The 15,049-nt window shown below is 37.8% G+C and overlaps 2 protein-coding genes across 3 annotated transcripts in view; both read right to left on the reverse strand.

Moving 5' to 3' along the window:
* Nucleotides 1-15,049, reverse strand: part of LOC134575465 (alpha-2-macroglobulin-like) — a 312,276-nt gene that overhangs the window by 193,448 nt on the left and 103,779 nt on the right. The window lies entirely within an intron of this gene.
* LOC134575463 (alpha-2-macroglobulin-like) overlaps nucleotides 1-15,049 on the reverse strand; it is a 260,467-nt gene that overhangs the window by 2,998 nt on the left and 242,420 nt on the right. The window contains exons 30-34 of the mRNA XM_063434756.1: nucleotides 12,664-12,876; nucleotides 12,465-12,589; nucleotides 11,455-11,545; nucleotides 11,163-11,231; nucleotides 10,581-10,683 (exon numbers count right to left, since the gene is read on the reverse strand). Coding sequence (XP_063290826.1) covers nucleotides 10,581-10,683; nucleotides 11,163-11,231; nucleotides 11,455-11,545; nucleotides 12,465-12,589; nucleotides 12,664-12,876 — 601 coding nt within the window. The remainder of the gene's footprint in view (nucleotides 1-10,580; nucleotides 10,684-11,162; nucleotides 11,232-11,454; nucleotides 11,546-12,464; nucleotides 12,590-12,663; nucleotides 12,877-15,049) is intronic.

Genomic DNA, 15,049 nt, shown 5'->3' on the forward strand with positions numbered 1-15,049 from the left:
TGTCATCCTGGTATTCCTGAATTTAATGTAAGACCTATGATAGCTTATAAGATATGTCCTTCTCTAAAAGACAAATTGGTGAGAGCAGAATTACCACTAATTAAGCCGGAAATTACTAGAAAGGGCAATTTCTCATGTTATAACTGTGTGTCATGTCATTCCATGACACAAGGCCAATGGCTCTATCATCCATACAGTGGTAAGGAATACATATTACAACAGATTTTGACATGCAATTCTTCATATGTAGTCTACATTCTCAAATGTCCCTGTGGTTTTTTGTATGTAGGACAGACCTCACAAAAAATTAAAGAGAGGTCCTCCAAGCATTTATCCACAATACGGATAAAAATGATTGAGCTGCCTTTACCATTTCATTTTTCCGAAGCGCAACACAATCTCTCTCAGCTTAAATTTCAAATGATTGATCATGTCCCCGAAACCCTTAGGAGGGGGGATAGGATTAAAAGGTTACTCATGAGGGAAGCGTTTTGGAATAGGGAACTGGATACATGATCACCTAGAGGACTAAACCAAGAATATGATTTGTTACCTTTAATTTGAAGATTTTTCTTCTATTGATTTGGTTTTATATAAATATTATGCTAAACTATTATTTTTTTTTCAGGCTTTCTTATGGCCTGGCTGGTTTGGGCTTTTCTTTCTTCTCACCCTTTTAAGAGACCTTCCTCTGATCATCTGCTGGTTCATAAGAAGTTTTACATCTGCTGACCGACTATTTTGTTATTGGGATCCTGTCATTTTCACATATTTCCTAACGTATAATATATTCACTATGTTTTATATTAATCCCTTGTTATTATTTGTATTTTTTAGTTTGTATCAGCGATTGGATGATCTGGAGTATTTTCCTTGTACACATTAATTCATCCAATGCATGTGATATTTGCACTTTATTGCACTATAGCACTTTTTTATAGTATGCACTTAATTTATTATTGATTATAATATTTTGTTTTTTAATTCGCTTTATTTAATAGCTTGCATTTTTTATTAATTGCATGCACGTGTTTTTTCAGCACGAATACTGATTATTTATTTTATTTGTTGTACATATGTGTGCATGTGTACATAAGTAGACATGTGTATATATATGTATAACTTTACATTATGCCTTTTTTCTAATATTATTATTAGTTTTTTTATCTTCTTTTGGATATATGGAAATAACATTGGATTTTGTAATAAGATTTTTTTCTTTGGATCCCATTCTGCAACCTTATCTGATATGATTTATGTACTTTAGGACTCTTATTTTTCTTATTCACGTTATACCTTTGGATACACATTGTGTTTTTCTCCTCTTTTTCATTGATAGATGTTTTATATGTATCTTTTCTTTTATTGATACATTGTCAAAACCTTATGTGTATGTTTCTGTGGACATATACACATATTTGTTTTTGTTTGTATATAAATTTGGGATTTAGCTTCAGAAAATTTGGATCCTCTGGAATATATTGTAATACTTGACAGATTTATTTTTTATTTTCTATTTTTTTCTATTAATTTTTATGTCTACTATTACTATTACTTTCATTTTTATTTCTATTTTTATTATTTTTTTATTTACTTTTTATTTATATTTTTTCATTTATTTCATTTTAGTATTTATTTATTCTTGACTTTTTGTATTTTTATTTGTTTATTATTTTTTATATATATATTTATATTTATTTTATTTATTATTTTATTTATTGTTTTTTATTTAGTTTTTATATTTTTTACATTTTTATTTATTTTTTATTTTATTATTCTTCATTTTTTATTTTATTTTATTTAAATTTATTCTTTATTTTCTATATTTTTCTATTGTCTATATTTTCTATATTCTATATTTTTTTTTTGTCCTGGTATTTCCATGTTTGATATTAAACTGTTCGTTTAATCTGGGGATAGGTATATGATCCTTTGATTGCGGGCTGATGCACATTTCTGTGCGTCGCCTTTCGTCATGGATGTGCGCCTTGGTTTCCGCGCACGTGCGCGACTGGATCACTCTTCGCGCATGCTCTCGGACTTCAGATGCCGTTTTCTTTTTGTGGCCACCGTATCTTTTGACGTGGTTTGTGACGCAATCACGTCTAGTCATGTGGGAGAGGCGGTCCGGTCCTGTTGATATTTTTTGGCATCAAATTGAATCCCAGGTATAGTTTAATATGATTAATTGCACAATTTGGATTTAGTAATATATTTATTCAAAAGACCTGTGTATATATAATTGTGTATATGGTTGTTTCTAAAACCTGGACTGTTTGTATTTTCTTTTACTATTTTTTTCAGCCATTTATCTATTTATTCCTTACCATGTCTTTCTTTTAGTCTTCTGCATTCATTTGATATATTGATTGTATTATTTTAAACACTTGTTTGTCTAATGACATTTTTAATTGTTTAATTGTCTGGTTAACTAATGGATTGTTTGTAACCTGTGTGTATATAAGTGCAATTTTGTCACTGTTGTGCTAGCTTGATAAAGACCTTAATAGGTCGAAACGTTGCAATAAATCTGCCTGAAAAACTTCACAGTGAGTGCCTGAGATTTTTTCATCAGTATTAATTTAATCTGGGACCTGAGCTTGTAATTATCTAACCAAAATATCTCATTGGTCTTCAGTAGTGATGTCCCAAACGGTTCACCGGCGAATAGTTCCTGGCGAACATAGCATGTTCGCCTTCGCCACGGTGGGCAAACATATGCGATGTTCGGTCCGCCCCCTATTCTTTATCATTGAGTAAACTTTGACCCTGTACCTCACAGTAAGCAGACACATTCCAGCCAATCAGCAGCAGACCCTCCCTCCCAGGCCCTCCCACCTCCTGGACAGCATCCATTTTAGATTCATTCGGAATTTTTTTTAATATTTTGTATATTTTTTTATTCTTTATTTTTGTTATGCATGCGGGTACAAAACATTGTAATAACGCCACGACAGCGTGTACATTGGCATTTTAGTGAAACAATATTCACTAAATGCCACACATTATTACATAGGGGAATATTCACTAAATGCCAAACATTGTTATATAGGGGAATATTCACTAAATACCAAACATTGTTATATAGGGGAATATTCACTAAATACCAAACATTGTTACATAGGGGAATATTCACTAAATGCCAAACATGGTTACATAGGGGAATATTCACTAAATACCAAACATTGTTATACAGGGGAATATTCACTAAATACCAAACATTGTTATACAGGGGAATATTCACTAAATAACAAACATTGTTATACAGGGGAATATTCACTAAATACCAAATATTGTTATACAGGGGAATATTCACTAAATAACAAACATTGTTATACAGGGGGATATTCACTAAATGCCAAACATTGTTATATAGGGGAATATTCACTAAATACCAAACATGGTTACATAGGGGAATATTCACTAAATGGCAAACATTGTTATACAGGGGGATATTCACTAAATACCAAACATGGCTACATAGGGGAATATTCACTAAATGCCAAACATTGTTATACAGGGGAATATTCACTAAATGCCAAACATTGTTATACAGTGAAATTTTCACTAAATACCAAACATTGTTATATAGGGGAATATTCACTAAATGCCAAACATTGTTATATATGTTATATAGGGGAATATTCACTAAATGCCAAACATGGTTACATAGGGAAATATTCACTAAATACCAACCATTGTTATATAGGGGAATATTCACTAAATGCCAAACATGGTTACATAGGGGTATATTCACTAAATGCCAAACATTGTTATATAGGGGAATATTCACTAAATGCCAAACATTGTTATATAGGGGAATAGTGTCCTGTCAGAAAGGACCTTCAGTGCAGCAGGAGGTATTGTCACTGAGAAGAGAAGTCGCCTAGGTCAAAAAAGTCTAGATTACCTCACCTTTATTAAGATGAATGAGGGATGGATCCCGAAGGGATTGACAGTGGGCAATACATTCGACTAAAAATGGTCCACACGCTGCTGTATTTTATCTCTGAATGCCGGATGACTTGCGTGACTTATCCGCCACCAACTAGGGTTCAAGCTGCGATTGTGACGAGACCAATCTCGCCACATTGCATTGGAGGAGCCTGGTTGCCCGCCTGCTGCCTTTGGACTATGGACCAGACATTAAAAGACTTATTTTCCCTGCAGAAAGGCTTATTGGTGCCTTTTCTGCCTGGGTGTTTGGTAGATTTTATCTACCGAACAAACTACCGATTGCACGACCTGGGAGCTGGAGTGTGCCGCCAATTGACCACCCTGAAACTGCGGTTAACCGCAGCTTAATTGACGAATGCAGGGTGGTCTTTGTTCGTCGACCGAACACGTGGCGGCGGCCATTTTACAAGTACCGTACGGCCAGCGGTGTTCGGAACCTAATCTATGGAACTATAAACGGACACTTATTTGCACGAACACCGCTGAGCCGTCCGTCTCCTGGTTCCTATTCGTGGGCATGTAGCCGAACAGCCGTTCATACGGTAGTTATTTTTATGTGAACTTTGGTAACCCAGATAGCTATGCCAAGGAGCCTATTTGTGTGATTAAAGACTTTGGCTCCATGGCGATTAAACTGTATTCGTGTGGTCTGGGTGCCATTCACCTAATAATGTGCACCCAGACCTGAGCTATCTGGGGATATGTAACATGTCTGTGTTTAATGTAATAGAAGTAACTTTATATATTTTAAAACATAATACTGTATTTAGGTCCCCACATGTGTAATGGAGTTTTGTCTTTCTCCTGGGAAATAATTGGATTACTTCTCCAATTATCTCCAGGGCAGAAGGGAGGAAGCCAGGATGCATTGTGGGGATGTTTTACTTCTGTTTATCCTGAAATGCTAAATGTCTGTCTTTTGTTACAGTCTTCCATTTGGTCCCCTAGGGGAGTGTCCACCAGGTGGGAGACCTGCATAAATACAGGGGCAGGTAGCCCTCAATAAACAGACCACTGCTTGACCCTCAACACGGAGCCTTGTCTCGTTCTTGGGGGGATTCACTGTATGCTGTTGGAGATTGATTGCTAGGAGTGTAAGCTGATGTATGCTTTTCCTGTTCGTCTGCTAGCAGCTATTCCAGGTTCCAGTTTGGAGTGCTACCTTATTCCCTTGTATGCAGTTCGGGAGTTTGATGCATTCACCTATACCCGATTCGTGAGGTTTGGTGATTTTACAGTAGCTGTGCCTGTCTGTGAAAAGGGGATTATCGCCTAAACTGACTTTTACCCCTTTTCTGCTGAAACGGTCCGTTACAGCGATGTTTTAGGGCACTTTCTGCCAGGGAAACAAACATTAATTTTTCTGGCCGCTGCTACAGCAGCGGCTGCAGCAATACCTAATTTTTCAGGCATGTGTACATGCCTAATTTTTCTGGCCTCTGGTGCTGCACTGTGGCTTCAAAAACCAAACCCAAAAAAAGGCACATAACAGGGATTAAACTGATAGGAATAGTACTACTTAACACACCACTCCTATCTGGTGGATCATTAGATTGCACGCGCAGTTCCCCAAATTTGAAGTAGGAGGTCCAACCAAGCATCTTTTTCCATCTCCCGGTTCCTAAAATTGATGCCATATACACGTCCCCTGATAGGGGATGTAATAGAGATTAAACTGATAAGAATAGAACTACTTAACACACCACTCCTATCCGGTGGCACATTAGATTGCACGCACAGTGCCCCAAATTTGAAGTAGGAGGTCCGACCACGCATATTTTTCCATCTCCCGGTTCCTAAAATCAATGCCATATACACGTCCCCTGATAGGGGACGAAACAGGGATTAAACTGAAAGGAATAGTACTACTCAACACACCTTATAATAACGCAGAGAGAGGCAATGCAGAGAGAGGAGTCTGAAGAAGAGGAGTCAGGGGAGGAAGGTGGCTTTGAGGAGGTGGAAGACCAAACACAGCAGGCGTCCCAGGGGGCTTTTTGTCACCTTTCAGGGACCCTTGGTGTTGTACGTGGCTGGGTGGAGGAAGAGACCTTCAATGACATCAGTGAGGACAAGGAACGGGACATGGCTAGCTTGGTATCCAACCTTGTGCAAATGGGGAGTTTGCGGTTGTGCAAATGGACTGTTTGCGTTTTTTTTTGCGGTGCGTTAAACGGGGAGTTTGGTCTGTCACTTTCTGATGCGGGCATAACCCTTACACTACCTGATCGATACAACATCATACCTGATGTTTTAAAGCACGTTATTCCAAACAATTTAGGAATGTTAGGTGATTTTTGCCCTTTATGGATTAAAACCAGACTCTGCATCAAATATATAATTTTCCATGGGAGTTTTGCCATGGACCCCCCTCCGGCATGCCACAGTCCAGTTGTTAGTCCCCTTGAAAAAACTTTGCCATCACTATTGTGGCCAGAAAGAGTCCCTGTGGGTTTTAAAATTCACCTGCCTATTGAAGTCTATGGCGGTTCGCCTGGTTCGTGCGTTCGCGAACATTTGCGGAAGTTCGCTGTTTGCGAACGGAAAATTTTATGTTCGCGACATCACTAGTCTTCAGTGATTGAGTAATTATGTTTAATTTCAACTTGTTATTTTCTTTTCAAATAGTTTTTATTGATACATTTTTATAAAACAAGAGTCCAATATGTGCCCCTTGTCATGATAACTTGACTGCAGCAAAAGCATTATGTGAACAATGAGAGAATGTGTGTTCTTTACACACTTTGAAAAAGTCTTTACATAACGTGCAACGTGTTCGTGGTTTTATTATAATCTTTTTTTGTTTTGTAGTTATAAAAAAAAGATTATTTAAAATTTTTGATACTTATTTTTTTTTATCCTGGATACCTTCTCATCTGTGATACACCTCTCCTGCTAACATCCATAGTGAGGATTTGTTCCACTAAGATGCTAAGGATTGGGCAATAAGATTGCTCTGGGAAAAGTGAGTAATATCCATTTTCTTTCCTGCATGGTTTTGTTTATAGAGCTTTTTGTACTTTGATGTAGATGTGCTGCTGCTGACCACCCCTAATTGGGACATCTTAAAGTGTAATCTGCACCATTATTTGACCGGTGAAGGTCATTACATAGAGGAGGACATCTTGAATTACATAGTGCAGGATATACCGTATATACTGAGGTGGGGACTTTTCCACACAGGTACTCTCTGAGCTGGTGTAAAGCTGTATTGTAAGTGGCTCTCCACATATTTTTGGGTCCCTATACAGAGATATACTCCACTATTGAATTTGTGTTTGTTCCTTTTTGTTTTTCATATACATCTACTGGAAGCTCAAGCATCCACCTACTGTGAACTATTATCTTTAGCCAGCAAGAGAGACCCTTGGCAGAATTGTTGCTGCTACATATCTATGACACTGATCTAGATATTGACCCATTGTTTGTATTACATCCAATTAGAAACAGTGGTAATTAAAACCGTTGCAATATTGTGTTACTTAATTGTCAAAAGTACATTGAGTTGTGCATGTTACATCTAAACGGTACACAGTGTTACAAGTCCCTTCCTTCTGATCCTACTGAATCAGAATGAATACAAATATTTGTCACCTCACAAAAATTAAACTATTGCCACCTTCTATTGCCTGCCCAAGGTCCACAAAAACATCAGTGACTCCCCGGGCCGGCCAATTGTGTCAGGCAACAATTGCTTAACTGAAAGATCAATCAGGTTTATAGACAGAATACTATATCCTATGGTCACCAAACTATTTTCTTATCTACAGTACAACAAAGACACCTTACTGCCCTTGAAAAATCTTTAAGTTCCACTGTACACATTGTTGGCCGTATATTCTTATATGGTGACATGCCACATAAAAAGGGTCTGCAGGAACTTTCTTGATCATTCACTGAATGACCATCCACAAAAGGAATTCATACTATCTCTTTTGCATTTTGTGTTCACACAATTATTTATTTTTGATGGCAAATATTTTTTATAGGTTACGGCAACAACTATTAGCATTGCTTGTGCCCCTAGCTACGCTAACCTTTTCTCGGGATGGTGGTAGCAGTATGTCTTCGACTCTCCGATTTACTGAGAATACCATACATAAATCTTAAAATGTATATTGATAACATACTGCTCCTTTGGACGACTCTATCCCCTGTTTTTGAACAGTTTGTGAATCTCCTTAATAATAATTACATCAATCTACAACTGACTCATGGTATCAATGAATGGGAACTGATCTTTCTGGACCTAAAGATCATCTTGACTGAGGATGGAGAAATACATTCACAATTATATTGTAAATCTGCATCCACCAACAGCTTTATTCACTTGGATCCATATAGGTTGAAAGCCTCCATTTCCCATAGTCAATACCTACATGCTAAGAGGAACTCTTCGGAGGCTATGCTTTAAAGCTACAACCAAGTCTTAAAAAAGGTGTTCCAACAAGCATGTCAAATGGATAGATTAGTGAGCTAGAGATCCTCTAGAACAGAGTGATTCCACTAAACGCAGATACATTGCCACCAATGATAGTGGTTGGTCCACTATGTCAAGTCTACTAACTAGAAACTGGCCCATTCTTCTACATAACTCAGAACTAAAAGAGCCTCCACCTATACATCTGGCATTTCTGCACACAGATCTAAGAATCTGCATTATTTGCTTGTACACAGCCACCTTGAGTCTATTAAACCTAATTCCAGCTGATTGACAGAAACTAAAGGTACATATAGATGTAACCACTGCAAAGCATGTCAATATGTAGTACCATCTACCCGTCAACCCAATCTGGCACTGTTGTACATACAAATGTCATTGTCAACTGCAGTATTACTAGAGTAATTTATCTCATTACCAGTAACTGCGGCATTCAGTAGTCCATGGCACAGGATATTACAGCATAAAGGGTCCATTGTTAACCCTGCTGTTCGCACCCCTGTTGCCAGACATGTCATACATTTTCATGACAGCACCATTGATAAGATAAATTGAAATTACAGGCTAAACAACAGCCCATCCCTAACCACAAGAAGGGTAATTTCAGTTTTACCATAAAAGGAATCCCGATGGATATATTTGTTTAAAACCATTACACCATTTGGTCTGAAGAATTTAATCACACTCAATGTATCGAAAAGTGATGGCATGATATGGCACTTTAAGTTTAAAGTATGTATATATATTTTTTTAGTTTTTCTTTTATAATGTTATTACTATATAATGTTGATTATAATTTTATATTACATGCTCTTCAATACATCCCACTGTTAAATCTCTTGTGTATGAATTATTTTAAGATTGGCAAAATCACATGGTTACAATCTACTAAAATTGCTATTGGCACACAATACATATATGCTAGAATGGGAGGACATTGAGAATGCTTCCGTACGAACTTACTGAATGAGCGCACGGCTCTTGCCGCGCATACGCATTCAGCCGATGACGTCCGAAGGAGGAGGAGAGTCCCCAGCGCCGAGGGAGCCCGGCGCTTGAGAAAGGTAAGTGATTTAACCCCTTCCTCTCCTTCAGCCTGGCGGGAGGGGGGCCATAAGGGTGGGAGGGACCTATTAATTCTATAGTTTTCCTGGCACTATAGTGGTCCTTTAAATTCTATTACCTAGTGTTGCATGTGTTTTCTTGGTTTTATTTTGCTAAAATCCCCCTCTCTTACCAGTTATTTACTTTAGGTCTGCCCTCTTAATTATGTTTGAGATTAAATAGGTGTTGCAATTTTCTTTCCTTGTAGTGATGGAGTCCACGGCGTGGCTTTCCGCCAAACATGCCACTCATCGGGCACACCCACTTTACATCATCACATTGTGACCCATCACTTTGGGCCCTCCCAGCTGCATTTGCTGGTATTTTCCAGCATTACCATTAGTCAGTGTTCTCTGCATCATCACTTGTTTTTTGTCCATCATTATTCTCATAAGTCAATCACACCACTGGACTTTCTACTGGCCAAATATTTAGTCAATGGCCAAAACGAAGCGTGCAATTTAAGCTCCCTAATCTTTTCACTCTGTTCCACCTTGAAGAAGCACCGGACCATCAAAACGTGCATTGGTGCTTGGCTCTGTCCTTTGCTAGCTCTGATATATGATTTCTGATCTTGAATAGCCTTGTACAAAGTACACTAACAGTGACCTTATTCAGTATTATTATAATTATTACTTATTTTTTTGTTATTGCAAAGGTACAGAGTCTTTCTTAGATACTGTGAGCTTAATAGTTGTTTTTTTTTTTGCTCAAAGCACAGGTGCCCCCCAAGGCACAGTTTAGTTGAAGGCTCCACCGTGACCTTACTCCTTAAAATTGTGTTTAATATTAACAACCAGATAGCGATTATCAGTTGCCCACACTTTTTCTTGAATTAGCATTATAATTTTCTCTAGAGCAAATAAACAATATACAGAAACTCTGGAAATGGAATGTGGATGCTGTTGACTGGGAGACAAGTGAAAGGAGAGCATAACGAGGACGAGCTAGAGGCTGCATGTCATTTTTAGAGGTAACCAAAAGATTTTCTACATCGGTAGAATCTGTGGCCATATATGTTCTTGGCGGGTTTTTTTTATGTGAAAATAAACATTTTTTGTTCTAAAAATCCTCTTACCAGTCTCATAATAATCATAGATTTTTACTGTAGCGGGCTTCAGATTTTTTACTTCAATGTCCTGCTCCACCATGAAGGAGAGTCTAAGGGGTGTGTGTCCCAGCTGCAAGGGATAAATGGGAACAAATAATTAATTGAAGAACAGACAATAAATAGAATCAGAGCAGAAAACAATAGCAATTTGCTTTCATATTCACAATTTTTTCACTATATCGAGAATTAAACAACTTAGGTTCCTTGCGCTAGGAACCAAAACCTACTGTTATGGTACATTGTTTGATATAATTTGTAAATCATTAACCCAAAATGTAATCATTATTAAGGTTGCAGTGAGATGAAATTGTGAAAATGTCATGTTGATTTAAGCAAATTGTTAAGTACTGTTGGGCAACATTCATGCATTTATAGTAAATTTCAAGAAGCTACTATGCACAAAGCAGTTCTAAAAGATTGTTTCCACGAGTCTATGCTATTCTATGCTGGAAAAGCAATGAGCGCGTACAGAGGAAGAGAGGGCAAGATACAGGCTAGCAAAATAATCTAGGAAAATATATCACTACAAAGGAAATAGATTGTTCTTACCTCATCCAGATAGAGGGTCACCATGTCTGTTTGAATATCACTTCTCTGGATTACTTTGCTCTTCTCCAACTGTGACAACAAACATAAAACATAATCACAAATCAATATTAACTGTAACAAACTTCTCAGACAATTTAAACATAACTCAGCACCTGATCATGCAGTTTATATGGATAATATCCTCTCAACCTGAAACTACAGACTTCATATTTTATGCAAAGCCTATGTTCTCAATAAGCCTTTAATTATCTTTGAAAATATTCCAGTGGATTACGGACAGTCAGTTTCTTACCTCCCGCACTGATTTCTTCATGGGGATAAATCCAGACAACATCTTAACCTCAATAAGAGCCATGTTGGACTTCTCTCGGGATCCTGTATACCTGCAGGATTGATGGATATACTATAAATCGCAGTCCATATCATTGTATATAGCATATAGTAAAACACTGTACTTATAAGTTTAAATTAGTTTAAATTATTTGAATCTTAGTATAGAGCCTGGGTTTGACTCTATTTATCAAGTTCTCAGACTATCTTCCCAGAATATGCTGATGTGCAGCATACATAGAAAATCCAGTGACCTAATTACATATATTAATTACCTTTGGAAAGTAAGGACTACTATACCTATACTACACACACCAGAACACACTGAACTTCATCTGAATGTGTAGTTTTAATGAATCGGCCTGTCTGCAGTGGTCTTATCACTTCAATGACACAATGTAGAACATTGTACTTTTTTAGAAACTCATTGCTTTCTCTGGTAGCTGTCTGTCTCTGTACTGATTGAGTAAAACCCAGTTACGTGAAATACAAGCTCATAGGAAAGCAGTGGATTCAATGTTTTTCTATGAAGCATTGGATGTACACGTGGCATTGGATTGGACCACACCCGGAGAAGGCCATGCCTCTTTGATGAAGTTGCTGGAGGCGAGTACACACTTAAAAATAGGACCCAAATACTGCTATACATGTCCACTTCTGACATATAAGTAAGGGGGAAATGATGAATTAAAATATGCGCAATACTGCCATAAGATTAGCCAACGCCATGTTGTACAGTGTCTATATGCTACATCGTCTCCCATAGTCTGACTATTAAAATAACAATTTTACAAATTTGCTTCATTTTTTGTTTGTATATGTCAACATTTTGGACTCCCCTGAGAGATTTCCCGGGAGCCAGATATATATAATCTGATAGAATATGGGTTGAATGGGGCATACAATGATTATATCAAGGGACTAACTATGTACAGGAGACTAACTGCATTTGAAAAATAAGAGAATATATACTCAGCAGTCATGTGAATCTGAAGATTTGTCACTGATTCTTCAGAGCACTGTCCTGGTTTTACTTCCACGCTCACTGCAAATGTAGCATCACTTCTAGGTGGTGGGACATTGTATCTCAGGACAGTCTACAGGAAAAATTTCGATTAAATTAGAGGCAAAACAAAGGGGTAAAAGGTGTTAATATTTAGTATCTAATCACCTGTACGTAGACACAACCAGTTCCAGTGGCTGTAAGTGTGTACTCCCCAGGAACATCTGGCAGTGTCATTTTTTGTAGAAGCAGCCTGTTTGTATTATCCACATGGAAATCCACAACTCCTGTCTGAGACCGGACTGTCACTGTAACATCTCCGGTGTCACTAAATGTGGCTTCAGCATATTTAGCCAGAGCCTGGAGGGCTACGATAGTGTCCTGTTAGTGGAAGGATGTGAGATAATATTTAGTACAAGAATATATGATTTTCCCTACTTCTAAATTTACAGATTTTAAAAAGCTGTAAATACAGGAAGAAGACAGGTGGATTTATATGCTAAAGGGGTGGAAGAAATTAGTGCTGGCAGATATATACAGGGGTCAGATAGCAGATAACTTTAAGAAAATCTAGCCAATACTTTCATTTGTATTTTAAATGTATTATTTCACATACAATTTCAGTTTTAATTAATTACTTTGTAAACCTTGAGTCGAGCCCTACGATTCTATGTTTATAGTGTTACCAAGGTCAGTTGCAAAAAAGTATTTTTTTTTTTATTCAGGAAATGACAGCATATCAAGCAACTTGTAATGTGTCTGCTCTATAAGAACAAGAATAATTTAACTGCTTTTGGAAATAAAACATTGTACATTTCCTCCATTTTTTGCTATTTTTGCTAGAATAAGTAAGATTTTAGCACAAAGGATCGTGATAGTCTGTTCCTTTAATTACATTTCACTATAGTGGGGCATTGATTGAAGACAGATCATATTATGATTATATGGAGGACCCAGGGATGTATTTACCACAAGGCAAACAAGGCATTTGCCTAGGGTGGCACTTTTAGGGGGGTGCCAAAAAATGTCACCCCAAGCTCCCAGACAAATGCCTTGCTTGCCTTGTGTTCTGGGGCTGTCCACCTTACTGTGAGTGAGTGTAGCTGTCAGTGTGTGTCTGTGAGTGAGTGAAAGTGTGTGTGTCTTTCAGTAATAATGGGTGTGCCTGTGAGTGTGTGTATGTCATTTTATGTGTATCTGAGAGTGTGTGCCTGTCAGTGAGTGGGTGTGTCAGTGTGTATCTGTCAGTGAAAGTGTGTGTTGGTTAAACAGTGTGTGTTTATGACTGTATGTGTGTGCCAATGACTGTGTATCTCTCAGTGAGTGTATATCAGTGCATCTATCAATGAGGGCATATGTCTGTCAGTCAAAAAAGTGGCCTTGACACAAATTTGGGGGGCAAATTTAGATTTTGAGGGTGCCCGGATTTAGTCATGCCTAGGGCAGCACAAATCTAAAATACACCACTGGGAGGACCTAGCTATATTATTCTTTTTAGCTAGTGTAGTGTTCACAGTTACTTCCTGCCTGATTAGGAGTTTGTTATAAACTATTTATTTAGTTGTTGGTTTTGTAGGGCAGGCTCTACATGCTACTTAGAGTTAGATACACTGATCAGCGATAACATTAAAACCACTGACAGGTGAAGTAAATAATATTGATTATATCATTACAAAGTACTGTGAACATGTGGGATATATTACGCAGAAAGTCAGCATTCAGTTCTTGAATCACACAGAATAATTACTGTAGCTCAAATCGATGAGAAATGTAATGCAGGCCTTGATAGAAATGTCACAACACACATTGCATTGCAGTTTGCTGTGTATGGGACTGCATAGTCACAGACCAGTCAGATTACCCATGATGACCCCTGTCTACTATTGAAGGTACTTTTAATGGGGACATCAGCATCAGAACTACACCATGGACTAATGGAAGAAGTTGATTGGTGGATGGCAGGGTTCATGTGTGTTGTATACAAATGCAGAAAGAAAAGTCCTGCGCTCACTCCCATCACTACTGGGCGGCTGCAATGACTACAGTACACATCAGCCCCAATATATAGTAAAAACCAAAGAAAAACAAGTTACCTGTGCTCTCTCCTTTATCCCTATGTATTTTTAAACAAAAAATAGTTTTTTAGTTACCTCGAATGGCCATGAGAGGATGAGCCCACCTGCCAACGTCAAGGCAGACCCCCCTAGGTGGGTCCTAATCTCTAATTAGACAGAAAGGGGTATTTTGTATATACACCCCTATACATTATTAACCCTTAATAGGGAACACATGGGATGGGCGGCTGCATTGTAACAAGGCTGAGTAATACAAAAAATGGATACAAAAGGGTTAATAATGTATAGGGGTGTATATAAAAAAAATACCCCTTTCTGTCTCATTAGAAATTTTTGCCAGAGGCTCAAGGAAGCAAGGTGAATGGTTAGAGTTAGGACCCACGTAGGGGGGTCTGCCTTGACGTTGGCAGGTGGTCATGTGTGTTGTATACCTGGGGAAATGATGACAGCAGTATGCACAGTAGGAAGAAGATAGGCAA

The sequence above is a fragment of the Pelobates fuscus genome, chromosome 10 (assembly GCF_036172605.1).
Source record: "Pelobates fuscus isolate aPelFus1 chromosome 10, aPelFus1.pri, whole genome shotgun sequence".
Taxonomy (NCBI): domain Eukaryota; kingdom Metazoa; phylum Chordata; class Amphibia; order Anura; family Pelobatidae; genus Pelobates; species Pelobates fuscus.